This window comes from Atta cephalotes (genome assembly GCF_000143395.1).
Source record: "Atta cephalotes unplaced genomic scaffold scaffold00034, whole genome shotgun sequence".
Classification (NCBI taxonomy): domain Eukaryota; kingdom Metazoa; phylum Arthropoda; class Insecta; order Hymenoptera; family Formicidae; genus Atta; species Atta cephalotes.
The window spans coordinates 1,064,993-1,085,977 of record NW_012130098.1 but is presented as its reverse complement, the minus strand read 5'-3'; the positions used below and the strand labels follow the sequence as shown (position 1 = coordinate 1,085,977).

The 20,985-nt window shown below is 32.2% G+C and overlaps 3 protein-coding genes across 3 annotated transcripts; 2 read left to right on the top strand and 1 right to left on the bottom strand.

Annotated features, from left to right (window-relative positions):
• Positions 1-607: 607 nt before the first annotated feature.
• Positions 608-8,460, bottom strand: LOC105621503 (bromodomain-containing protein DDB_G0270170-like). The gene is given in 11 exon segments (XM_012202974.1): positions 608-706; positions 792-853; positions 929-3,991; positions 3,994-5,954; positions 6,034-6,335; positions 6,515-6,723; positions 6,798-7,007; positions 7,096-7,234; positions 7,429-7,562; positions 7,681-7,851; positions 8,418-8,460. Coding segments are annotated over 11 exon segments (6,393 nt in total).
• A 2,961-nt stretch (positions 8,461-11,421) lies between these two features.
• On the top strand, positions 11,422-12,046 carry LOC105621502 (protein PET100 homolog, mitochondrial). Its single transcript, XM_012202973.1, has one exon. It carries the CDS (start codon positions 11,422-11,424, stop codon positions 11,659-11,661), a length of 240 nt encoding a protein of 79 aa, XP_012058363.1. The 3' UTR covers positions 11,662-12,046.
• Positions 12,047-12,366: 320 nt separating this feature from the next.
• On the top strand, positions 12,367-15,202 carry LOC105621501 (ras association domain-containing protein 2). Its single transcript, XM_012202972.1, has 10 exons — positions 12,367-12,406; positions 12,745-12,839; positions 12,936-13,066; positions 13,322-13,397; positions 13,478-13,618; positions 13,685-13,858; positions 13,924-14,424; positions 14,498-14,780; positions 14,864-15,083; positions 15,142-15,202. Exons 1-10 carry the CDS (start codon positions 12,367-12,369, stop codon positions 15,200-15,202), a joined length of 1,722 nt encoding a protein of 573 aa, XP_012058362.1.
• The last annotated feature ends 5,783 nt before the right edge of the window (positions 15,203-20,985 follow it).

Here is a 20,985-nt window from a genome sequence, read left to right as displayed (position 1 = left end):
CATCCGAATAATTTTCCAAATAATTTTCCAAAGTCCAAAACAATTTATTAATTTTTTTAATTAATAATTTTAAAAATGTGTCGAAATCGACGGAGAAATTTTTGAGCACCTTTTGTAAAGCATTAAATAAAATGAACATTAAAAACATTTACTGTGATTCATGTTTCGTTACTTCAATATTCCTTGACTCCGAAATCATTCAGAATCGGATATATATTTATTATATTTTCAACTTATGTATATATTTTCATATACTGAAGCCACTATAATAATTTGGTATTGTATGCAGAGACTTCCTATATATAATTTGTTATTTTCACACAATTAAAAATTAAAAAATTAATCTTAAAATATTTTGTCTTAAATTAAAAGATAATAAATATTTATTCACAACAAAGTCGATATTTAAAAAATATTTGGCTAAAAAAATGATAATCATATAGAAATGAACTTTGAAGAGATATGTATATAAATGTTAAATAATCTAGATTATCAAATAGTAAAATACTCTATCTTCACTTTCAATACTCTAATACTATATATAATTATATAAAAATAGAAAAAACAATATTTACATTTTTATACATATATACAATAAAGAGAGCATTTATTCAGGTCCATGAACTGTAGATAGGAATTTATTCAGGTCCATTTCGTCTAAGTTACTAAGTAATGCTTGAGGATCAGTCGGGCATTTTTTCTCAATCTAGATAAAGAATTAGAAAAACAATTATATAGTATTATTAGAGATAACGTAAATATATTAATATAAATATGAATTATTTAATTACCTGTTTCGTTTCTTTTACTTCTGACAATTTTCTTTTTCGGCTTTTGGTAGTGATATCTGGAACTAAAATATTTTATATAATATCTTTTACAATGAAAAACAAGTTTTATCAAAAATAAAATATCTTTACAATCTTACCTTTTTCCTGCTTGTCCAATTTTTGCTTTTTCTTTGTATCAGATTGCTTATTGTTATTAGTTTTGTTTGTCGCAGCAGTTTTAATCGTCTTTTTCATTTTAGCTTTTGATGGTTCATCTACAGGAGATGACGAAGCCAAAGGTTTTGTGATATCATCTTTTAGATTAAGCATGTCCTTATCCGTCTTAGGTGTTTCGCAAACTTTTTCATTTTTGGTGCGAGATTTTTTATTCACTGTTCGTTTCTTAGGCGGAAGATTAAGTATTTCTTCGAATTCGGTAGCTTTCATTATCTTGATGCACTCAATGGGATTCGGATCCGAAAGATCTGCATAATTGATTTCGATCTGTAATTCATGTGCGCTATACCTCCTTCTTCTTTTTTTCATCGGTACACTATCGTCATATACAAAGTGATATTCTGTTTTATTATTATGAATATCGACTGTTTGATGCAACTCATTATCACTTTCGTTTTCAGATTCACTCTGTTCTTTATGTTGCTGTTCAGTTTGACTTTTATTATTGTGCAAATGCTCCTTTTTAGACGCTGGCACTAATTGCAAACATTGAAGAACGGTCGACAATTCCTGCTTAGGATTTTCGACGTTGGCGATTTTCTTTTTGTCCGAAGCTTCAACAAGATTAGAATTTTGAATTTCTGTATCGATTGTCTCGGTTTCGTCTTTTGCCGAAGATGTTTTGTTATCATTTTCCTCGTCACTAAATAGGTCACGCTTTACTTGATCCACCTTATATCTTAATATTTTATAATCAGATTTATCATTTAAAAACTGTTTCGGTTTATTTTTTTTATCTTCTGTTTGATCATGTTTTATTTTAGCCAGAACTGATATTTCTTGTTTAACAATATATTTCTCCGAATTTTCGTTTTTCAAAATTTGTTCTTGTATATCAATATTTTTTTGTGTTTCTCTTATTCCATCTTTGTCGATATTACTTTCAATATTGCAATATTTCTCTATACTCTCCTTAGTATCTATCCTCTTTTTTAGATAATCTTGATTTTCTGATAAAGAATTATGCAATTCCGTGGATTCATTTTTCTTACAATTTTCGACTTCATTATTTTCACAAATATCATTTACGAATTGTTTTGTCGTATGATTATCAAGCGGCTTGCTACCATTATTTTTGTAATTCATTAAGTTAGAATCTATATTTTTCGATGCAGCAACTTGATTCATCGTTTTTTCTTTGTTGTCACAGCGCTTATTCACGAGATTTGGTTTTTCTGGCTCATGTTGTCTTTGCATATTTTTTCTGGAGGTTTCCTGTCGATTATCTTGCAGTTCCATATTCTTATTAACATTTCTGGAATATTTTACCGTATTTGGACGTATATTTCGGTTTCCTCTACCAAACTTCTTTAGAGTTTCTGAAGCTTTGCTTGTTAAAATGCGTTTACGATTTGTTCCACAAGGATTCAGTTTTGAGTTATCTTTGATCTTAGCCATGATGCGTTGTCGTTTTTCTTCTAATAGCTGCCTTTGCATAAGTTTATTGTTCACAGACGTGCTTTGCTTGCCTTCGGATTGACATTCATCTTCAATCGGTTTCCGCAACTGGATCAATCCTGGCTGAATACACTGTATATCTATTATCTTTGGCAATGGTCTCGATTTGTTGATTTGTATTTTACTGCTATTCTTTGGCGGCTTATTTGATTTTGATAATTTTTCGTCTTTCGTCATAATTGCCGATATTTTTGTTGTCAAGTTAATCATTTCTACTCCGCTTTTTGAGCTGCTGGGTGTTTCCGAAATATCAGCCTCATTTAATAAAGTCTCATCTTTAGCTGGGGTTTCTTTTTGAGTATTCTTTAGCTGATCATCAGTTTTCGTGATCGCGAATATTTTCTTTGGCGAAGATTCCGTTTCAATCGTATTATCTGATTTTTTACATGCATTTTGTATATTCGTTGCATCATTTATATTTTTCGATGCATTAATGTTTTTTTCTGCGAAATCGCTACTGATGTCTGTGCTCGTTTTACTTGGGGCTTTGTCGCATTTCTCGTTTGGCGAACATGTATTTATCGATGTATTCGAACTGCTGGATGTAGATGACGAGGATGACGATGATGACGATGATGTGTCAGATGACGAGCTACTCTCAGAATCATTGTGAGAATCATTGACATCGGTTATTATTTCCTGATGCTCACTTATACCTTTAAATTCATTTATCTGTATCAGATCTACGTGGCGATCTGTTACAATGGAAGCGTTGAATTCTGCGCTTCCTGAATCTTTGGAAGAAGATGCAATTTTGAACTCTTTGATAGCTTCTTCTTTCGGTAAATTCTCCTTGATTACTTCGAATTCCGTTATCTCTAATTTAGAAGAACATGTCTGATAAGTATTACCAGATGTGAGACTATTATGCACCGAATGTAATTGTATGTGCGATGAAGATATAATGGGTGATTCTTGTGTACTATTGTTTTTAGGCTTATTGTTAGATACCTTCAGATCAGATTCTTGAGCTTGTTCAGAGGTAGGTTTGTAGTATGAGGAATTGTACTCGCCTCTTTTTATAACATCTCTAGTTATCTCCTCTTTCGGAGTTATAGCTATGCCCGGGGTTATCGGGAATTCTGGGGTAGGAATAAAACTACGTATTTTAGAGGAATCCTCGCTGATCTTGATAAACGGAGTAATTAGATTACTAGAGGGACTTAGTACTCTTGGCGTTGGTGGAGGACCGGATGTGTTGTCGAATTTTCTAGGTGTCTCCAAGTTTATCATATCTGGCATTCGCAAGACATGCTGTGTACTGTCCACGGATAAAATTCTCGAAACTTCAGACACTTGCAAATTGATTTGTGCTACTTCCATGTTTTTTGCTTTTTCGTTATCAAACTTCCTTAAATTAGTCGAAATTGTTTTAAGTTGCGCGTATTTTTTTACAGGTTTTTTTTCGGATACTGCTGCATCGTTGCTGGATGCGTTTGTACTATTTGTTTTTGCCGACGTCTCACAGGTAATAGTTGAAATCTTATCGGATTTGTTCGTTGTGAAACTTACAGTATTAACAGTAGCTTTTTTTTATTTTCATTTTCATTATTTTGCGGTTCTATTATTTTGATGTTTTCTTGAGAATTTTCTTCCAGTTCATCGATGTCTTCTATATCATGCTTAAACTTCTTATTCACTTTTGATTTACTGCTAGTTTTTCTTTCGTCATTGCTCTTTGATCGAGAGCTGTATTTAGCTTTCTTACGTATCTCATTATCTTTGATAGAATTTTTTTTCCTCTTTGCAGACTTCTTGGTATCCGACTCATCTTTCTCGTCTCTCTTATTCGCTTCTATATTCTTACGTAAATCAGCATCCCAACTTCCTGTTAAGGACTTAGACGGCTTGTGTTGAACGATCCTATCCTCCGAGGAAGAACAAGATGCGCTTGTACTTCCATGTGGAGAGACTTCCCCTATGATAACACCAACACCATTGTACTTATCCCAACCACCCATGAGTTTGGGCGCAGGACTTCTAGTAGCTATGGGAATTCTATAAGACTGACTAATTTTTATTGGACTCTTCTGCTTTTGAGCGGAAGTATTAGAAAGCGCCGGTGATCTAAATAATGAAGTCCTGCAAACAGATTTTAAACGTTTCGTTGATGTAGAAAACTGGGAGTTTCCATCCCCGTTCGTTTTCCTTGTCGTTCTCGTAGGAGTGCTAAAATCAAGTGCCCTTATGTGGCTGCTTCGTTTGCGCGGTGTGGACAAGCTTAATCTATGATTTTTGGATCTACTTTTTAACAAAGATTTCGGAGTGCGTTTAGTAATAATATCGACATTCTTAGGTAACTGTTCGTTTCTATTATTTATCGTGCCCACATTTTCCATCATAGGCGCTAAATCAATGTCCGAAAGATTGTGGGTTTGATTGATTTTGCTACAATTAAATTTTAAATATGGAGAAAATCCGCTTTCTGACAGGCTAATATTTTCATCCAAATTGATCATAGACATATTGGTGCCATCCAATGACGTTTTAGCGCTCGTCTCATTGGCGTAAAGCGTTATCGATTCACCTCCAACAATTTTATTAATTTGCACTGGTTCTATTGGACAATTTAATACCTGTTGATCAATATTGATGGTGGGTACTGTCATGTCAGTTTGATGTATAGTTTTTAAACGTTTATTCACATTATTACCGTTTTTTGATTGTAATAATTCCACTTGATTCCCAGGATTGTTTGGTTCTTCTATCACGGATGACAGTGTCTTGGTTACAGGTAGTTGTTGTGCCACATTTACTGTCCTTAAATATAAAGTTTCCACGGTTTCATTAATTCTGCTTGGATCTTTTGGAGCAATCGGAATAAAACGCGAAGTGGAAGTTGATGTAATAGTTGATGAACGATTTATCAAAAGATTATCCATTTCGTCTTTCGAACACACTATCAATGTTGGCATAGTCATGATTTCGTGTTCTGTTATAGGTTGAATTATATTGGGCTGGACAGAATTAGATTGATTATCACTGGTCGCTTGATCGCGTTTAGGTTTCGTAGGTCTTAGTCGCTTTAACGTGGACTTTTTAACTTTAGGCTGTGCATTGCTATTTGCAAATAATGTAACGTCATTAGTTTTCTGTATGTCTATTTCTGCTAACGGCTTTACAGCATCATTCTTATTTACTGTAGAGGTCATTGTTATTTTTTGTTCATTATCGTCATTTATGGTTATTAATTCTTTTGCATCAAAAGTCTTTTTGTCACTGTCAGACACACTATTAATAATATTGGCATTTATAATACTCAACACTGCGGCTGCATTTTGATCTTCTAAAGTGTTCCGATCTTTCTCTTGATCTCTCACTTTGTCGACTTCGTCTTCGACTCTGTTATATTGTTGTCTTGAAGAACTACGAAGTCTATGTTTCAAAGGGACATCCGTTGTGCCGTCCTCCATTATTTTAGTATCTATTACCACTGGCTCTGTCGAGTTAATATTGTCCTTATCTGTTTCCATTTGATTCTTTTGTATTCTAAAAATATTACAATACTTTAAAAGTGTAGTATTCGATTTATAACGAAATATCCAAAGAATATAAAATCTATACACACTCATTAGCAGATTTTTGGCTTAACTTTCCTTCGCCATCTTCCTCTGGACTTGTGTCTGTTTCTGTATGCACCCCAATGGTTTCAGCAATAAATCGTTTAAACACAGGATCGGATTCTGTTGTTTCAACGATTGATTTAATAGCATTATTGATCTCAGCCATAAATGAAGTATTCCCTTCACCAATCATTGATTCATTCAAATCGTCTTTCAAAGATAAGTCCGTAGGGATGATTGCTCTGTTGATGTTCTCTGCAATACATTGTTGTAATTCTTCACGATTCAACATTTCTTTCGTTAATATCTGAAAATGTATGTAAACATGCATATATAATATATTTAATGATATAACGTTCTATATTTATAATGATTTGGAAAGTAAATTTTTATTAATTATAAATTATATTATTGTGTAAATAAAATAATGTAATTATTTTAATATAAATAATATACAAATAGAAAATTAATCACTTAGATGCTTACACTAAGATTTTCAATAGGCACATCATTAGATTCGGACTCTGATTCAGGTATTTCATAAGGAATAGTTTGGACTTCTGTACTAGAAAAACTTAATAATTCTTCTGTACTTGTGGCTGCAGTGTACTGTTTAGGTATTGTACTAATTACATTTTCTTCCTTTTTTTTATCATCAATGTCCATTTCGCAACTTCGTACACTTGAGACATCGTCTATACAAAGAAAAATAAAGTTATAAACTTGCCTATTAATTTATATAATTAGTTTGCTGTTTTTATAATTATACCTAAACTTATCCGAGTACTATTATTTCTATTATGTGTAGCAATACTATTTGTACTATTATGTTTATCGGAATCACATTGTTTGTGAAGTTCCTGTGTGAAATTGTCATCTCTTTTCTCTGTATGAGTAGCACAGTCTATCTGCTTTAACAAATCAACATTTCCAGGCAGACTTTCTAATGGTGTTGTGTCAACATTATGACAACTTGCTGCTATATTTAAACATTATAAATTTTATCAAAATCTTGTATTATATAAGGTATTATAAATATTGCAAATAAATAAATAAAATGAACATACGTGGGCTCATGATTTCAGATTGTTGTACTAAATTTAACTGAGATTTAATATTGCGTTTAATTCGTTCACTATTACTATGGTGCCTTTTCCGTAAATTACTTGCAACAATAGGTGAGCCACTTGATGTTTGTGTATTGCTCTGTAAAATATGAAAAAAATGTCACATAATTTAAATGTCATTTAATTTATTATAACCTATGTTTATATGCTCTATATATATTGTAATTTTTCTTTTTTGAGCTTGTCCAAAATTGCCTTTCCATTATGCTAAACATGACAGATTTCTGCAAATTTAGAATACTGTGGAAAGCAATTAAGATAATGATAAGTTACCTGTGAAGGTACATTAATATTTACAACAAATCGTTGACCACGTGGCTCTTCTACAAGAAACTTGAGTTGCTCTATTAAATCTCCACAATGCTTTAACTGTTCACAATCAGTAGCTTTGCTTAATCGTTCTTGAACTATAAGAAATAATATATGTTTGGACATAAGCTAAATATTTGCAGAATATACCATCTACATCTATTTATTATTATTACTTATATTTAAAATAAATATTTAATTGACACTATTATTTACTCATAGCACTGATAGCTGATAATTTTTCAATAATATCCATCAATGTTAGACCATTAACTCTGGTGCTAAATCTCCTCCCACAAGAAAGTACTGTTCGGCATTCTTGCAAGTGCGGAGATGTCTCTAAAAACAGTTTAGCTGCTTCAGTACATTTTTGATCTTCCAAATAACCTAGAAGCAAAAATTTTTTAACAGGTACAACATAAATCAACTATACAATTTGATTAGTACTATTAAAAGCAATATAAGTACTATAAAAAGTACTATAAAAGCAATATAAGATAAATCTAAAGTATAAAAACATTCCTACACAATACATGAGGAAAAGATTCATTCTCTTTGTTGTGCTTTCTATAGTGTTTCTTCCATCTTCTCCAAATTCAAGCATATAAAAACATAGTTAAAATAAGCAAACTCAAAGAAATACAACAAAAGTTTTTTTTTCTATTAAGGAAATTTTAGTCATACAATTACATAATATTTACAATCTTAATTGTATCAATATTACTCTCAAATATAAAAAAACACTGTCATATTATTTGTTTGCATATTAGATGCGAAGACATTAAGACAATTGCGTGAAAAAATTCGATGGCATAAAAGGGATATATTCTTTCAAGCAAAGGCAACAAATTAATTATGACAGCTAAGTAAGAAAGATTAAAGTCTCGGAGGGATGATATTCTCGCGGGAAAGGTTACGCGTGATATTTTGATTCTGATTCTATTGGATCTTACCGAGCACCAGTCGTGCGATTTCGGATGGTAGTAAAGCTTCCATGATTGCATCGAATATACCTCGTAATGCCGAGGAAAACTCATCGAGGCATCACGATTTAAGGCAAACAATGCTTTCTCTCGAATGCGCTATTGCGTCTCAACAGTGGCAACAAATGGCAAACATGCCAAACATTTGTAATGCATTGCTACCAACGTGTAGCCTCTCGCTTTTCTCGAATTCGACAAGTTTGACTGACAAGTTTAAAAAATGAATACGCCTCGCCGTTCTCTTCTCAAAACGGAACGAGATTGTTTGTTGCACGTTATCGCAATTATCGTTCGCAAAGACGTTAAATTAGAGGTATTTGGAATCTACATCGACTCGTATTTTCGCTCACTTTATTTAAATTAGAATATTCATTTTACGTCGTCGAGTACGAGACTAAGTGGAAACGCAGAAGGAATAACAATGTTACAGTTTGAGGGAATGTCACCCCTTTTTTAAACTTATATTTCGCGGCTGCATTCAAATCTTCCATTCATATCATCGCCATTTTTACAATCGACAAACAGGACGCTGCAGTCGTCGCGCCAAAAGAAAACAATAGCAACTAGCTGGAGTCTGCGAGACTGCGCGCGAGTCGTAATCAGGATGGACATCACAGAGTAGAAAGGGGAGACTAAACCACCGACGAGATATTATAATGGTCTACAATGGAACAGAAATCGATCAATCATAGCGGAATGTGAGAAAAATAATCAATTATGATTGATCGATTTCTATGCCTACTCCTTAATCAACTATTGTTACTGTCTATTGTAAAATGGGCTTTAAAGATCGACATCCCTAGGCCGAAATCAGACTATGCATTGAAGAATGAGATTGAAAGATTAAAGTTTGACCAATCAGAACAAAAAGAGCCAAAATTTCTTTGTCTTCGTTGGAAATTTCAATCCTTAATCTTCAATCTCAATCTCCAATGCATAATCTGATTCTGGCCTTACGGAAGTTCGCGTCCTTGTGAATATTGAAATAATTAAGAGTTAAAAACTAATAATATTGTACTAATTTTATGATTTATTAGTTTAGTAGACATATTTATGCATTTAGAACTTACTCGATTTTTCTTTAAAATTGTGATTTCAGTTATCGTCAAAGTTTGATTATCAACAGAGATGATAATTACAGAGAAAAAATTGTAATTTTTCTACAATATATAGGATATTACAGTTTTACAAGTATACATATTTATGTAATACATTTATGTAATAAAAAATAAATTTAATAGTATATGAGACAAATATATTTATGTTAATAATAGCAAATTTATATGAATTGTCGATAATGTCAGCGTTCTTCTGAATCTTTTCTTGCACGAGGAAAAATTCAGTACCAACTTCATGACGCGAAACAGATCGGTATTCATAGTTGATTCTTACATTTAAGACTGTCTTAAGTTAATATTAAGATATCGTAAGTCAATCCGAGGACTGTATTAATATTTTCAGACATTATATTTAAGATGATTTTAAAATAAAACGGACTATGAATATCATCCCATGTTTTGCGTTTCACGATTGTTAAACTGCGCATTTATGCCCGTTTGCCATCAAAGTAGATTAACTTTAATCTCGGTTCAATATATATTTGGCCATTGAAAAGAGAGAAAGCGAAGACGTTGAGTGCAAAAAGTGCAAGCGATCTATGATATGAGATCAGGATATCAATTATAAAACTTTATCCCTAGAATGGAAAGCAAAAAGTGAACATTTAACCATTAAAGTTAATGGAGAAATTTTTCACTTTTTATCCTAGGAAAAAATTTTCACTGATTGATATCTTGTTTTCTACGGCTGAACTAGTGTACATTTTTGAAACTTAAAGTAAGAAAGAGATTTACATTTGATATTTGTTTAAAGCGAGAAAGAGAGTTCTAAAACAGTCAACTAATGCAAGAAAACAGACCACTTGAAATGCTATGCAATATCGTATCTGATTGGTCGAAATTTATTAGGCCGCAGCAAAGACTTTTGCATAACGCATAATGCATAAAGGAATCAATCAATTGAAATTCTTCTTTTCCATGGAATGGGAGGAAAGGAAAGATTCTGATTAAAAGTCTGCTGCGGCCTTTACTCATTCCATCATGCGCAATGCTTCATCTTTCTGATTCCATAACTCTCTTGTTATTCGCACAGTTTGTGACAAGAAAACTATATATGATGCAGATTGTAATGTCTCGATTGCAATGTCTCGAAGAATAACTTAAATATTTCTGTCAAGTGATTTTTGTTATCTTTCCTACATAATTGTGTTTTCTAACGTTTATTTAAGGTACAGCGTTATAATTCCTGTAACATTTCGTCTATGGCTATATTTCTAAATTATACTGTCGTCGATCTAAATTGCTCCTGAACATATCTGTTATTAGAATATTTGGTCGCATTTTTGTTTATCAAATATAAATAAAAGATTTCTGCTTTTACAATTGAGATACGATATGATTTTTTTTTTATAATGAGATCAATAATAAAATAAAGAAGTTATCAATGTATATATTAACAGAATATTTAACCTAAATAGAAATATTCTAATGTAATTTTTTTTCTTGTGAAAAATTTGTATGAAGAGTATTGAATTAGATAGATGTAAAGAATTACATATATCTGTAATATGGGCGAGTTTTTTTATTCATCGATTGCATTGTAAGTAAATGTAATTTTGTTATGTAAAAACTGCATTTGCGCATAATTATGATTGATCAATCGATGAATTAAAAAACTCGTTCTACATATTAAATATAAAATACAATTATGATAGAAAATGACAATTAAATTTGATTATTAAGTTATATATGAATAAAGAATTATTTATGCTGATCATAATCTGTTAACTTATGTTTTAACAATTCTTACAAATTATAGCATAAGTTAACAGAATATGTGTATCAGTATAAATGATTCTTAAAAACCAAAGACAGATGGTTGTAACTACAAATGTTTTATTCCTTAGGTATTTGAAATGGGTTGGGTATTAGAAGTAGCCAAGATGTTTCTCTATTTATCATTTCCTGTTGGAATATTTCACTATGTCAATCAGCCAGCCTACTTTGATAAGTGGGTAATACAAGCAAAAAAGGAGTATTTCCCAATCCAGAGTAAACAGGTGTATGAGCAGATGCAAGACTTTATTTATGACTTCAATGCTAAAGTTGAAAAGAAACATTTGGATGTTTTGGAGAGGCAGAGTAAAAACAAATAGTGAAGAAAATGTATTGTAATATCTTCAATTGTAATAGCAATAGTAAAATTTATTTTTTTGTACGAAACATTAAAATACCTTTGGATTAGCAGTTGGAATTAGCAGTTGATAAAAATAAAAATATTGATGAAGACTGCTTTAATTCTCATATTTTTCTATATTATTATAGAAAGAAAACTTATACAAGCTTTGAAATTGTAGGAAAATTAGTATTTTTTTATTTTTTAAGCATCTTATTTTATAAAATTTATTTCTTTGTAAAATATTTTTATGTAACATACATTTTATTAAAATGTTTATTATATAAGATTTTTTATTATTTAAGATTGTAAATGTAATTGAGAGTAGAATATATTTTTATGTTATAAAAAATTAATTGTTTTTATGTTTTTTTTCGTTTTTGAGACAAACTATTATATGTTTTTGATTATCTTTTTAATGAATATGTATTTTATCGCCAATAATTGTATGTTACGAGAGATACAAGTTAGTCTAGGTGGCGTTTGTTATATACGGAGCAGAGAAAACGACGGTACCTCTAGAACGAGAGAAATCACTATGCTAGTAACATCTGTGTAATTAACCCGCATGTCATTTCCAATAAGCAAAATGTTCCGCTAATGTAAACAAAATGGTTTAAACATTTGAGACTCCGACAAAAACACACCCGTTGCCGTCCCTCCAGGGTGCCGTACGTCCGTCATTATGTGGAAGTGCCATAAATGCGGCAAACCTGTTTACTTCGGTGAGTTTTCGCGATTTGTCGAGGCGACATGCTCGCTCTGACAAGTATTATGCTACTCGTGGTTTGGAGCAGAGCGATCGATTTACTTTGTTACTGAACATCATGGGCATCGGTGCAAAACACTCGGCTGTGCTTTATATTGTGAATAAAGTGAAGAATTGAAAACTGTCTATTGTTACTGCATTACTTTGATTATTCATAATATTGAAAATCAATATATATCTGTACAATATTATAAAATAATAATAAGAGACCTATACTGTCATTAATATTGTAACTCGCAGAGAAAGTTTAAATTGTTTAGATATATAATTCAAACAAATATATCAACTTTTTAGCTGAACGTAAACAGTCTCTGGGATATGATTGGCATCCAGAATGTTTGCGATGTGAGGAATGTGGAAAACGTTTGAATCCTGGACAACATGCAGAGGTAATGTAAATAAAGCATTTATTATTCTTTTAGTTATAAATTGATATAAATTATATGATAATTCTAATATATATTCTGTCATTGTATTAAAATTAGCACAAAGGCGTGCCTTATTGTCACGTTCCTTGTTATGGAGCACTATTTGGACCTCAATTATTCGGCCATGGCACAAGAGTGGAATCACATACAAGTTTTGGAAAAAAGGAAAGTCGACCGTCTTTACCAAGGTAAATATACATAAAAATTTTATATAAATAATTTAAAATAAATTTTTTATTATTTGTTTTAAAATAGTATATAATTTTATTATTTTGTGTTCATTGCTTTAGTATTTTATAAATCTAAATTTAAAAAATCCAAGAAGTTCTATTTAAAATAAATTTAAAATCGTTATATTGAATGTTTCACTGAAGAAGATAAACATTTTATTATTTAGATAATTCATTATTTAAATAATTTCTTAAAAATAAATATCTTTTTAGATCACATCTAGAATCCAAGTTGAAAGTTTTTAATCAGTATTACGAAGGTAAAAGTGGAGGAATTCGAAGTCGCGAGGTATAAAGGCTTTTTGAAATATTTATATGTAATCCTTATTATAAAAAATATCTTTGTAAATAAATAGCAATTTAAAACAGGTTAATGGAAGATTGATACTAGAAGGTGCATTGAGAATTTATTGGGGAGTCCGTGGTGTAATTCATCTGAAGGAAGATGATGATCAGCGCACAGTAGTTACTGCACGAAATAGAAACTCGTGCAGGCACAGTGTTTCTGAGGTTTGTCATTTTTATTTGCGTTAAAATTTGATAATAATATCTATTCATTGCTTTTAATTATAATAGGATGTTGAAGACGAAGATAAGGCAGATGAGCTATCTAAGAACACATTGGACAGTAGTGTGGAGAATAATGCAAAGTCTGTTCCAACATCGCCCGATCATTTGAAGAGTCTCACTTTGCCTATGAAATTAGATGTCAAGAATATGGAATGGGACGAATTAGATGAACTCCTACAGGTTTTATTTTTAATATTTATGTTTAATTGATTAAACAGAAATAAACAAGAGAAGTATGATTGCAGGTGGAACGAAAGGTTGAGGATGGTAATAAATTATATCAGACAATGCCTGAGAATCTTCCATCAATAAGTTCGCAATCTAGTGTGGATACGCCACCGCTCTCATCTCAGTCGAGTCTCGATCGATCGGATTCCCGTGAAAATTCATCAACGAGCAGCCCTAATCACCACACTACTAGTCGAGATAACGATAGTAGCTTAAATAGCACGCCAACGCACAGCATAGGTAGTTCTTCTAGTACAGACACTCCTGTCTGTAATTTAGGAGCTTCTAATCGAAATGGTACGCTTCGAAGAGTAGAATACTTCGACAACTTGGAGAAGAATCCTGGCAATAAATCAATTAGTACTGACGATAGCTGGATCGAAAAGGGTTTGAACCGATCATTGTCCGGTCCTGATTGTCTTCAAAGACATAGAACTGATAGTGATACGGATTCGGTGAATTCTTTGCAATTCAGAGAAGACGACAATATGACTATGTCTACAGACAGCGGATTAGAGGTATCATATCGCGAATTTATTCTGTCAACTTCATAATTTTAAGTGCACACATGAATTTATTTTCTGATTGCAGCTAGATGGTGTCGTTTTGCGTCGTAAGCAAGGCTCCACTGCGATCAGACGACGTCCAGGCGGCAGACGTCAATCGCGAAGCCGATTACGACGTCGTTGCTCGATCAATGGCCACTTTTATAACCGAGAAACCAGTTTCTTCACACCACCTCACGGGTCGCAGATGTCCGTTTGGGTAACGAGTCTAGTGAATACTCAGGAAGTTATTAATCTTATGTTGGACAAATATAAAGTCGATGCCAAGTCCGATAATTTTGCATTATTTGTAGTCCGCGACAATGGTGGTAAGAAAATTGCGATTCTCTAGAAAATTGACTTACATATGATTATATTTTTTTTCATTATATGCAATCTGTATTGTTTTTAGAGCAAAGAAGACTGAAGGATGACGAGTATCCTTTAGAAGTTCGAGTAGTCTTGGGTCCTCATGAGAACGTTGCACGACTGTTTCTGGTCGATAAATTATCCACGCCTGAAATCAGTTCCGATGTTGCGCAGTTTCTTAATTTATCTGTAGCAGAATGCCATGGAATATTACAACGTTACCATTATGAAGAGGAACGCCAGATTCTCGTCTTAAAAGAAAAGTGAGTACATAAAATTTGTCAATAAGAATCGCAATATTATAATAATTCGATATTTCAGATATAAAGAGATGCGAAAAAGAATAAAACAAAGAATGGAAGAGCTAAAAGTTCGTTTATAGATAGAATGATGAATGAATGTTCGCATGGATATTCACGCAATTATTTTTATAAGCGATTAAAAAATTTCTCTGTAGAAAAATGTTCATGTGGCAAGAATATCCGTAACTCGTATCAAATAGGTATGTATTGTAATAACATGACACAATCTATGACATAAAAAATTTCTGAAATACTATATACAATATGTGACTGTATATTTCAGTTTTATTTGTAGCTTAATAGGCTTTCTATACAATTCTATTACCTAAGTTTTAAATTTTAAACCATAAAAAATTAATCAATCACAGTTGAATATGAGAAGAGTAATTGATTGTGATTAGTCAATTTCTTATAATTTAAGACTTAAAGTTAGATAATGTCTTAGTGTAGAAAATCTATAATATTTCGTTATTATGTTTTCTTTTATTTTAAATTTCTGTTGCATTTATTCTATAATTGTTATATATGGAATTACTATTAAATAGTATACTTTAATATGGAGATCGAATCTCTAGATTTTATATCAAATTTTTGCATTTATCAGAAACGACGTTTTATATATATATATATATATATATATATATATATAATAGACGCAATATGTGAAATATATTATTCTTATATTTGTTATACAATTAATTAAAATTATTAAAAAATTCAAGAATATTTTCAATTTATTTTGTATTGTAGGCAAGACATTATACCTACAATATTTTATTAAGAATATTTTATTAAGAATTCAATACTAGTATAAATTACTAATGCTGCAATGATTATTGCTTATAAAATTAGTTAAATTAATGAAAAATCAAGAAAAGATATATTTGATATTTTTCTGCATAAATGTTATTTATAATTACATAAAATTCTACTACTGTCACGATGGGTAGAACATTGTGTTTTATCACAATTTTTCAGCATTCCGACATCTTGATGAAGTGATAAAAAAATAATGAAAACATATTTTTCTATCTTTTTAAAGGAGATCTGTTTAATGAACGAAAAATCATTTATCGAATAGATATCGATAATAACTGTTAAGAATTTAAAGTCTTCTATCCTTTGCATGTCAACGTGGCCCAGATATAAGTGGATATTATACGCATTATGTATTCAGCCATACACAATTGCTGTCAGATATACTCTGATATAGCAATCCAAGACTATTGTTAAGCGAAATAAATTACAGAGCGCAAAACAAATGCTGCACGCAACAATTAATCGTCAAATATTGTAACGCGCCGCGAATCTATGGAATCGCCGTTTCAAGCTAGTCATGTTTCACGCTTAGTCACTGATATCGATTGCATCCATCCCGTTTTCATCTAAAGGCCAAAAGCAACATATACTGAGCCACGTTTACGTACATTACAAAATACGTTCTATATGCTCTCGATCTGCCAGTTTAGAATATTAAAGAACGAATGCGCCGCGACACGCATGAAGATATATATATAATTTAGAATACCTATCAGAATTATATATTAAAGGATTGTAATAATCTCCTAGATTGTAGGTGGCTTTTACTAGCAGTAAAAAAAATATAATCCTTATAATCATATATTGATTAACAGAACACATCGCATTATTGTGACGAGTTAGAATAAGTTTATCATTTTGCGCCAATTAATCGTTTTCTACTGCTGATAGATGAGCGAATACGTATATAGGTATAAGTATGTATTTTTTCTATTATGCCGATTAGCCAGATAAAAATACTCCAAAATAACCATGACATATTGAGTGTGTTTTGTCTTAAAAAGGAACAAAGTATAAAATTGAAAGTAAATATCTGAGCACGAAATATTGTAAAAAATCTAATTTGATTGACATGTAATGTCGTTGACAGAATAAAGTAATATGATTGCTTCTTTTATATCTTCGTTCTGTATCCTCGATTTGAAAAATAAGAAATTATTTTAAAGAGATTCAGAGATTTAGTTTTTCTAATTCTTGAAGTATATATCGATTAATAATCCATAAGTGATTCCCATCTAGAATTATCCTTCATCTTTTTCGAAATTAATTTTTTATATTAAGCATTTAATGCTATTCTAGCATCATAAGTGTGGCATACCCAGCTTTCTTCTTCCAATGTTTTCTTCATTGCTTATAACTTGGTTGTTAATAAAGATACATACATTTGTTTAATACTATTTTCTTTAATATCTGGTGTTTCGATTGAAAAACATGCTTTACCATACTTTAAAATTTTTGGAGTTGAATCTAATTCTAAAGAGTGACAAAGAATGACAATTAAGTCAGTGTTGAAAAAGAAAGAGTGACACAATTTTCAATTTTTAAGAATATTTTACTCTTTTTAGAGTTAGATTTTACTCCACAAAGATTTTATTAGGTGTAATAAAAAGAAATCCATTATTTTTCCATTCAATTTCAAAATTAATGGATTTCTTTTTACTATACCTAATATATTTATTTTTATAAAAGTTATAAGCAATCGAATTGGGTTGGGTATATCATGCCCAAATGTATCGTTCTTGTAATGTGACAAATAAAGAATTAGGAATAGTGGGATATATATTGACGAGGGAAGAATAGACATCGACACAAGCCTGAGTGAGATTGGACAGAATGTATTTATTTATCTTTAAAGTGTACGTAGAGTAAAGTAGATCAATGCAATCGTTATGAGTAGTATCGAATAGTAATTGTCATACGAGTTGCTAGGAACGAGTATGCATACCCACAACACCGAGGAGCTTCAGCCGCTCATTTTTTTTCTTATTTTTTGTTTGCACGACACTGATATACATTAAACGTTACAAGATAGCAATAACGATTATCACCGCGCCAGACGTTCCATTATCATCATTATCATCATCATTATCATCATCATCATCGTCGTCGTCATCATCATCGTCGTTATCATTTCATTATCTCACCATTTCATTATCATTGACGTTATCATAGTTACCTTACAGCCACAGGTTTATTACATGACTTACAATTCTTTAGCATCTCGCGGTGGACACCGGATTCAACAACAACGTACTACATACACGCAGACGCTCGCACCCGCAGATTAAAAATATCACAAAAAACGCGACGCGTAATTACGTAACTATAACGTAGTCCCGTTATGAGATTCGTAGAATTAATTGATCCGCGATCGAATCGTTCGCCGAGTCAAGATATCTGCAGACATTTTCGTTCTATTTTTACGAATATTGAGTGTAAATTCGAGCTTTTATATACGCAGCCGGCGGAAGTTACGAATTTGTAACGATAGCTCGTCCAACAATGATAGTTATTGCGATCGTCCGGTTTCCACCGAATGTTTCAGTTTTTTTTTCGAGTTCGTAAAATTTTTATACCGAATTCAAAACGTCTACGAGCCTGTCAATCTGACGCGATTCTGTTTCGAGCGCGTTATTTATTAAACATCCTCTTTAGGAATATCCGGCGTGATAGTCCATTCGATATCGTAGAAAATTCCCATTTATAGCTAGAATAAAACTTGCAATTTATACAATGCAGGTGATCACAATGCAGATGCAGGTCGTGATAGTTAGATCGCATGATTAACGATCGGCGAACATGAAATTACACTCGGTAACGATTTCTTTAGAAATCACCCTCATCGTCAAATATCTTCTGTGATCCAATGTAATTTTTATCTGTCTTGTTTTTTTTTTCAAGAATCATCAAATCGGCACAGCGTTTTGGCAAAATGTTTTATAATATAAAGAATTAGAAATTTTTTCATTACTTATATTCGTGATTTATTGTAAATTTACTATAAATCGACTCCCTTTAGAAAATCATTTTAATATATCGAAAATGACTTATTTTGAGCATAAAAGTATTGAACAACAGTCCCATGTAAAATACAAATCATGATGACGTCAAAATGACATCAAATGAAATTATTAAAAATCATTTTTCAATCATTTACTTTAACGTCATTTTAATATTGTCTTTGCTTGAAGTGTTTTTAATATTTAAAATGAGAATCATTACTTTTTCCAGTATTAATTTCTGTAAGAATTGACTTTATATGACATGTTTATATATATTTGTGATTTTCCGTAACAATTTTTAAAATTTATATTTCCGCAACTATCAAGTCGTCAAAAAAAGAAATAGATAAACGTTTCTAATTTTATCTGTTCAAATTAATTACCATTTCTTTTATATCGTTTCTGCTTTACTATATCTGTTCGAGACTCGGCGAAGATTCACATCGATTGAATAACAATAATTAATCGAGACAATGTGCGAGCAACATTCTGCTGACAAGATTCTCGACAGCTTTAACAAACAAATGAGAAGGCAGCGTTCGTCTTTTTCCTAACATGGTACGATCATTATCTTTTCCAAGCCAAAATGAAAAATCGTCTCATAACTCTATGTGCTTCCCCATGTATAAAATGTATCACTTCGTGCAAGTCTATCAGTCTAATTTTTAGCATATTAAAAATGATCTCCGATACTTGTTGTTAAAAAGGAAAAAAATCCACAACGCGTCCCCGTGAGCTACTTAAAGTACTTAATCAAATTCTTATTGTATCCGATAATTTTGGCATGAGACAAGAAGCGGATGGAAAGTTCTCTCAAATGGCGTATCGGACTTTAAAAAAGCTAAAGAATGCATCTTTCCTCGCGCACAAGTTAAAGCCTTAACAAGCCTCATTCGCACTTATTTCGCTTCGGATGGGAAATAAAAGTAGGCTCGCCGAATCGTACTCGAAATTGTGCATCTGTTTCGCGCGGTGGTATTATATCAGGCACGCCGGTCCGTCGTCCATCCCCAAGACGACGCCGCGAACTCGATTATCACAATCTGCATGGCGTACATGAGCCTTACAAAAAATACAATACTTATGTGCTCGCGACTTTGTATGTATATCACAGGCGACCGGCGCGGCTTCGTCGCGCTAATCGCGCACCGTCACTACTTACAACCCGTCCAGCTGCGATTCCCACCCTCTGTACGTGGTAAACTGCGTACATTGTGTAGAGCGAGCGTGGAACTGGGACGGCGGAAGTCCGATTCGGCGGTCTCGAAAACGCTCCGCTATATATTATCCGCCTAGAATTCAAGTCGCAAAGTTCCAAAGTGCCAAGTCGAGGGATTTTAGTCGATTCGTTGGTACAGCCATAGCTATACGGTTGCACTTTCAGAGAAAAGCAAAAGAGAGCCAAAAAAGATCTCCTTTGGAAAAATGAAGACTTGCTGAGTAAGGCGGACAGTAATTAGAATGGACTTGATAAATCGTGGATTTGGCGTGCCTTAGCTCTAAACATGTCTCACATGTAATTACTAACAATATGAGATATAAGTATAAACGAATCGCTTATTACATCGCAATGTAAAACTATACAACCGCATAATTTTGCGAAAAATATTTTCTTTGGCACATTTGAGACTCTTCGGCTTCAATCGATTGTAATGAATATTAATTTATAACTGTGTCTCGCAATACGATTTTATCCGTATAAGAATCGAGCTGCCAAAACACTTGGGAAAGACATAGAACTCGTTGTACGTTGATGATGTATGTAAATGTGTCCGAAAGGGAAGCAAATGGAAATGGAAAGTACAGGAGATTCTATCCTGGTCGAATACATTATTCGCGCTTAAGTATTCGATGTGCTTTTTTCATCTTTCATTCGTACGCATTTTTCACTCTCATCCCTTCCCACAATCTTTCAATATCGCATTCTCTCTTTCTCTTTTATTCCTCGTTTTTCTCCATCTTTCTTTTCGTTCTATCTCGTTTCACCCCTCATTTTTCTCTCTGCCATTCATCCCCATTTATCCTCGTACTCTCTCTCTCTC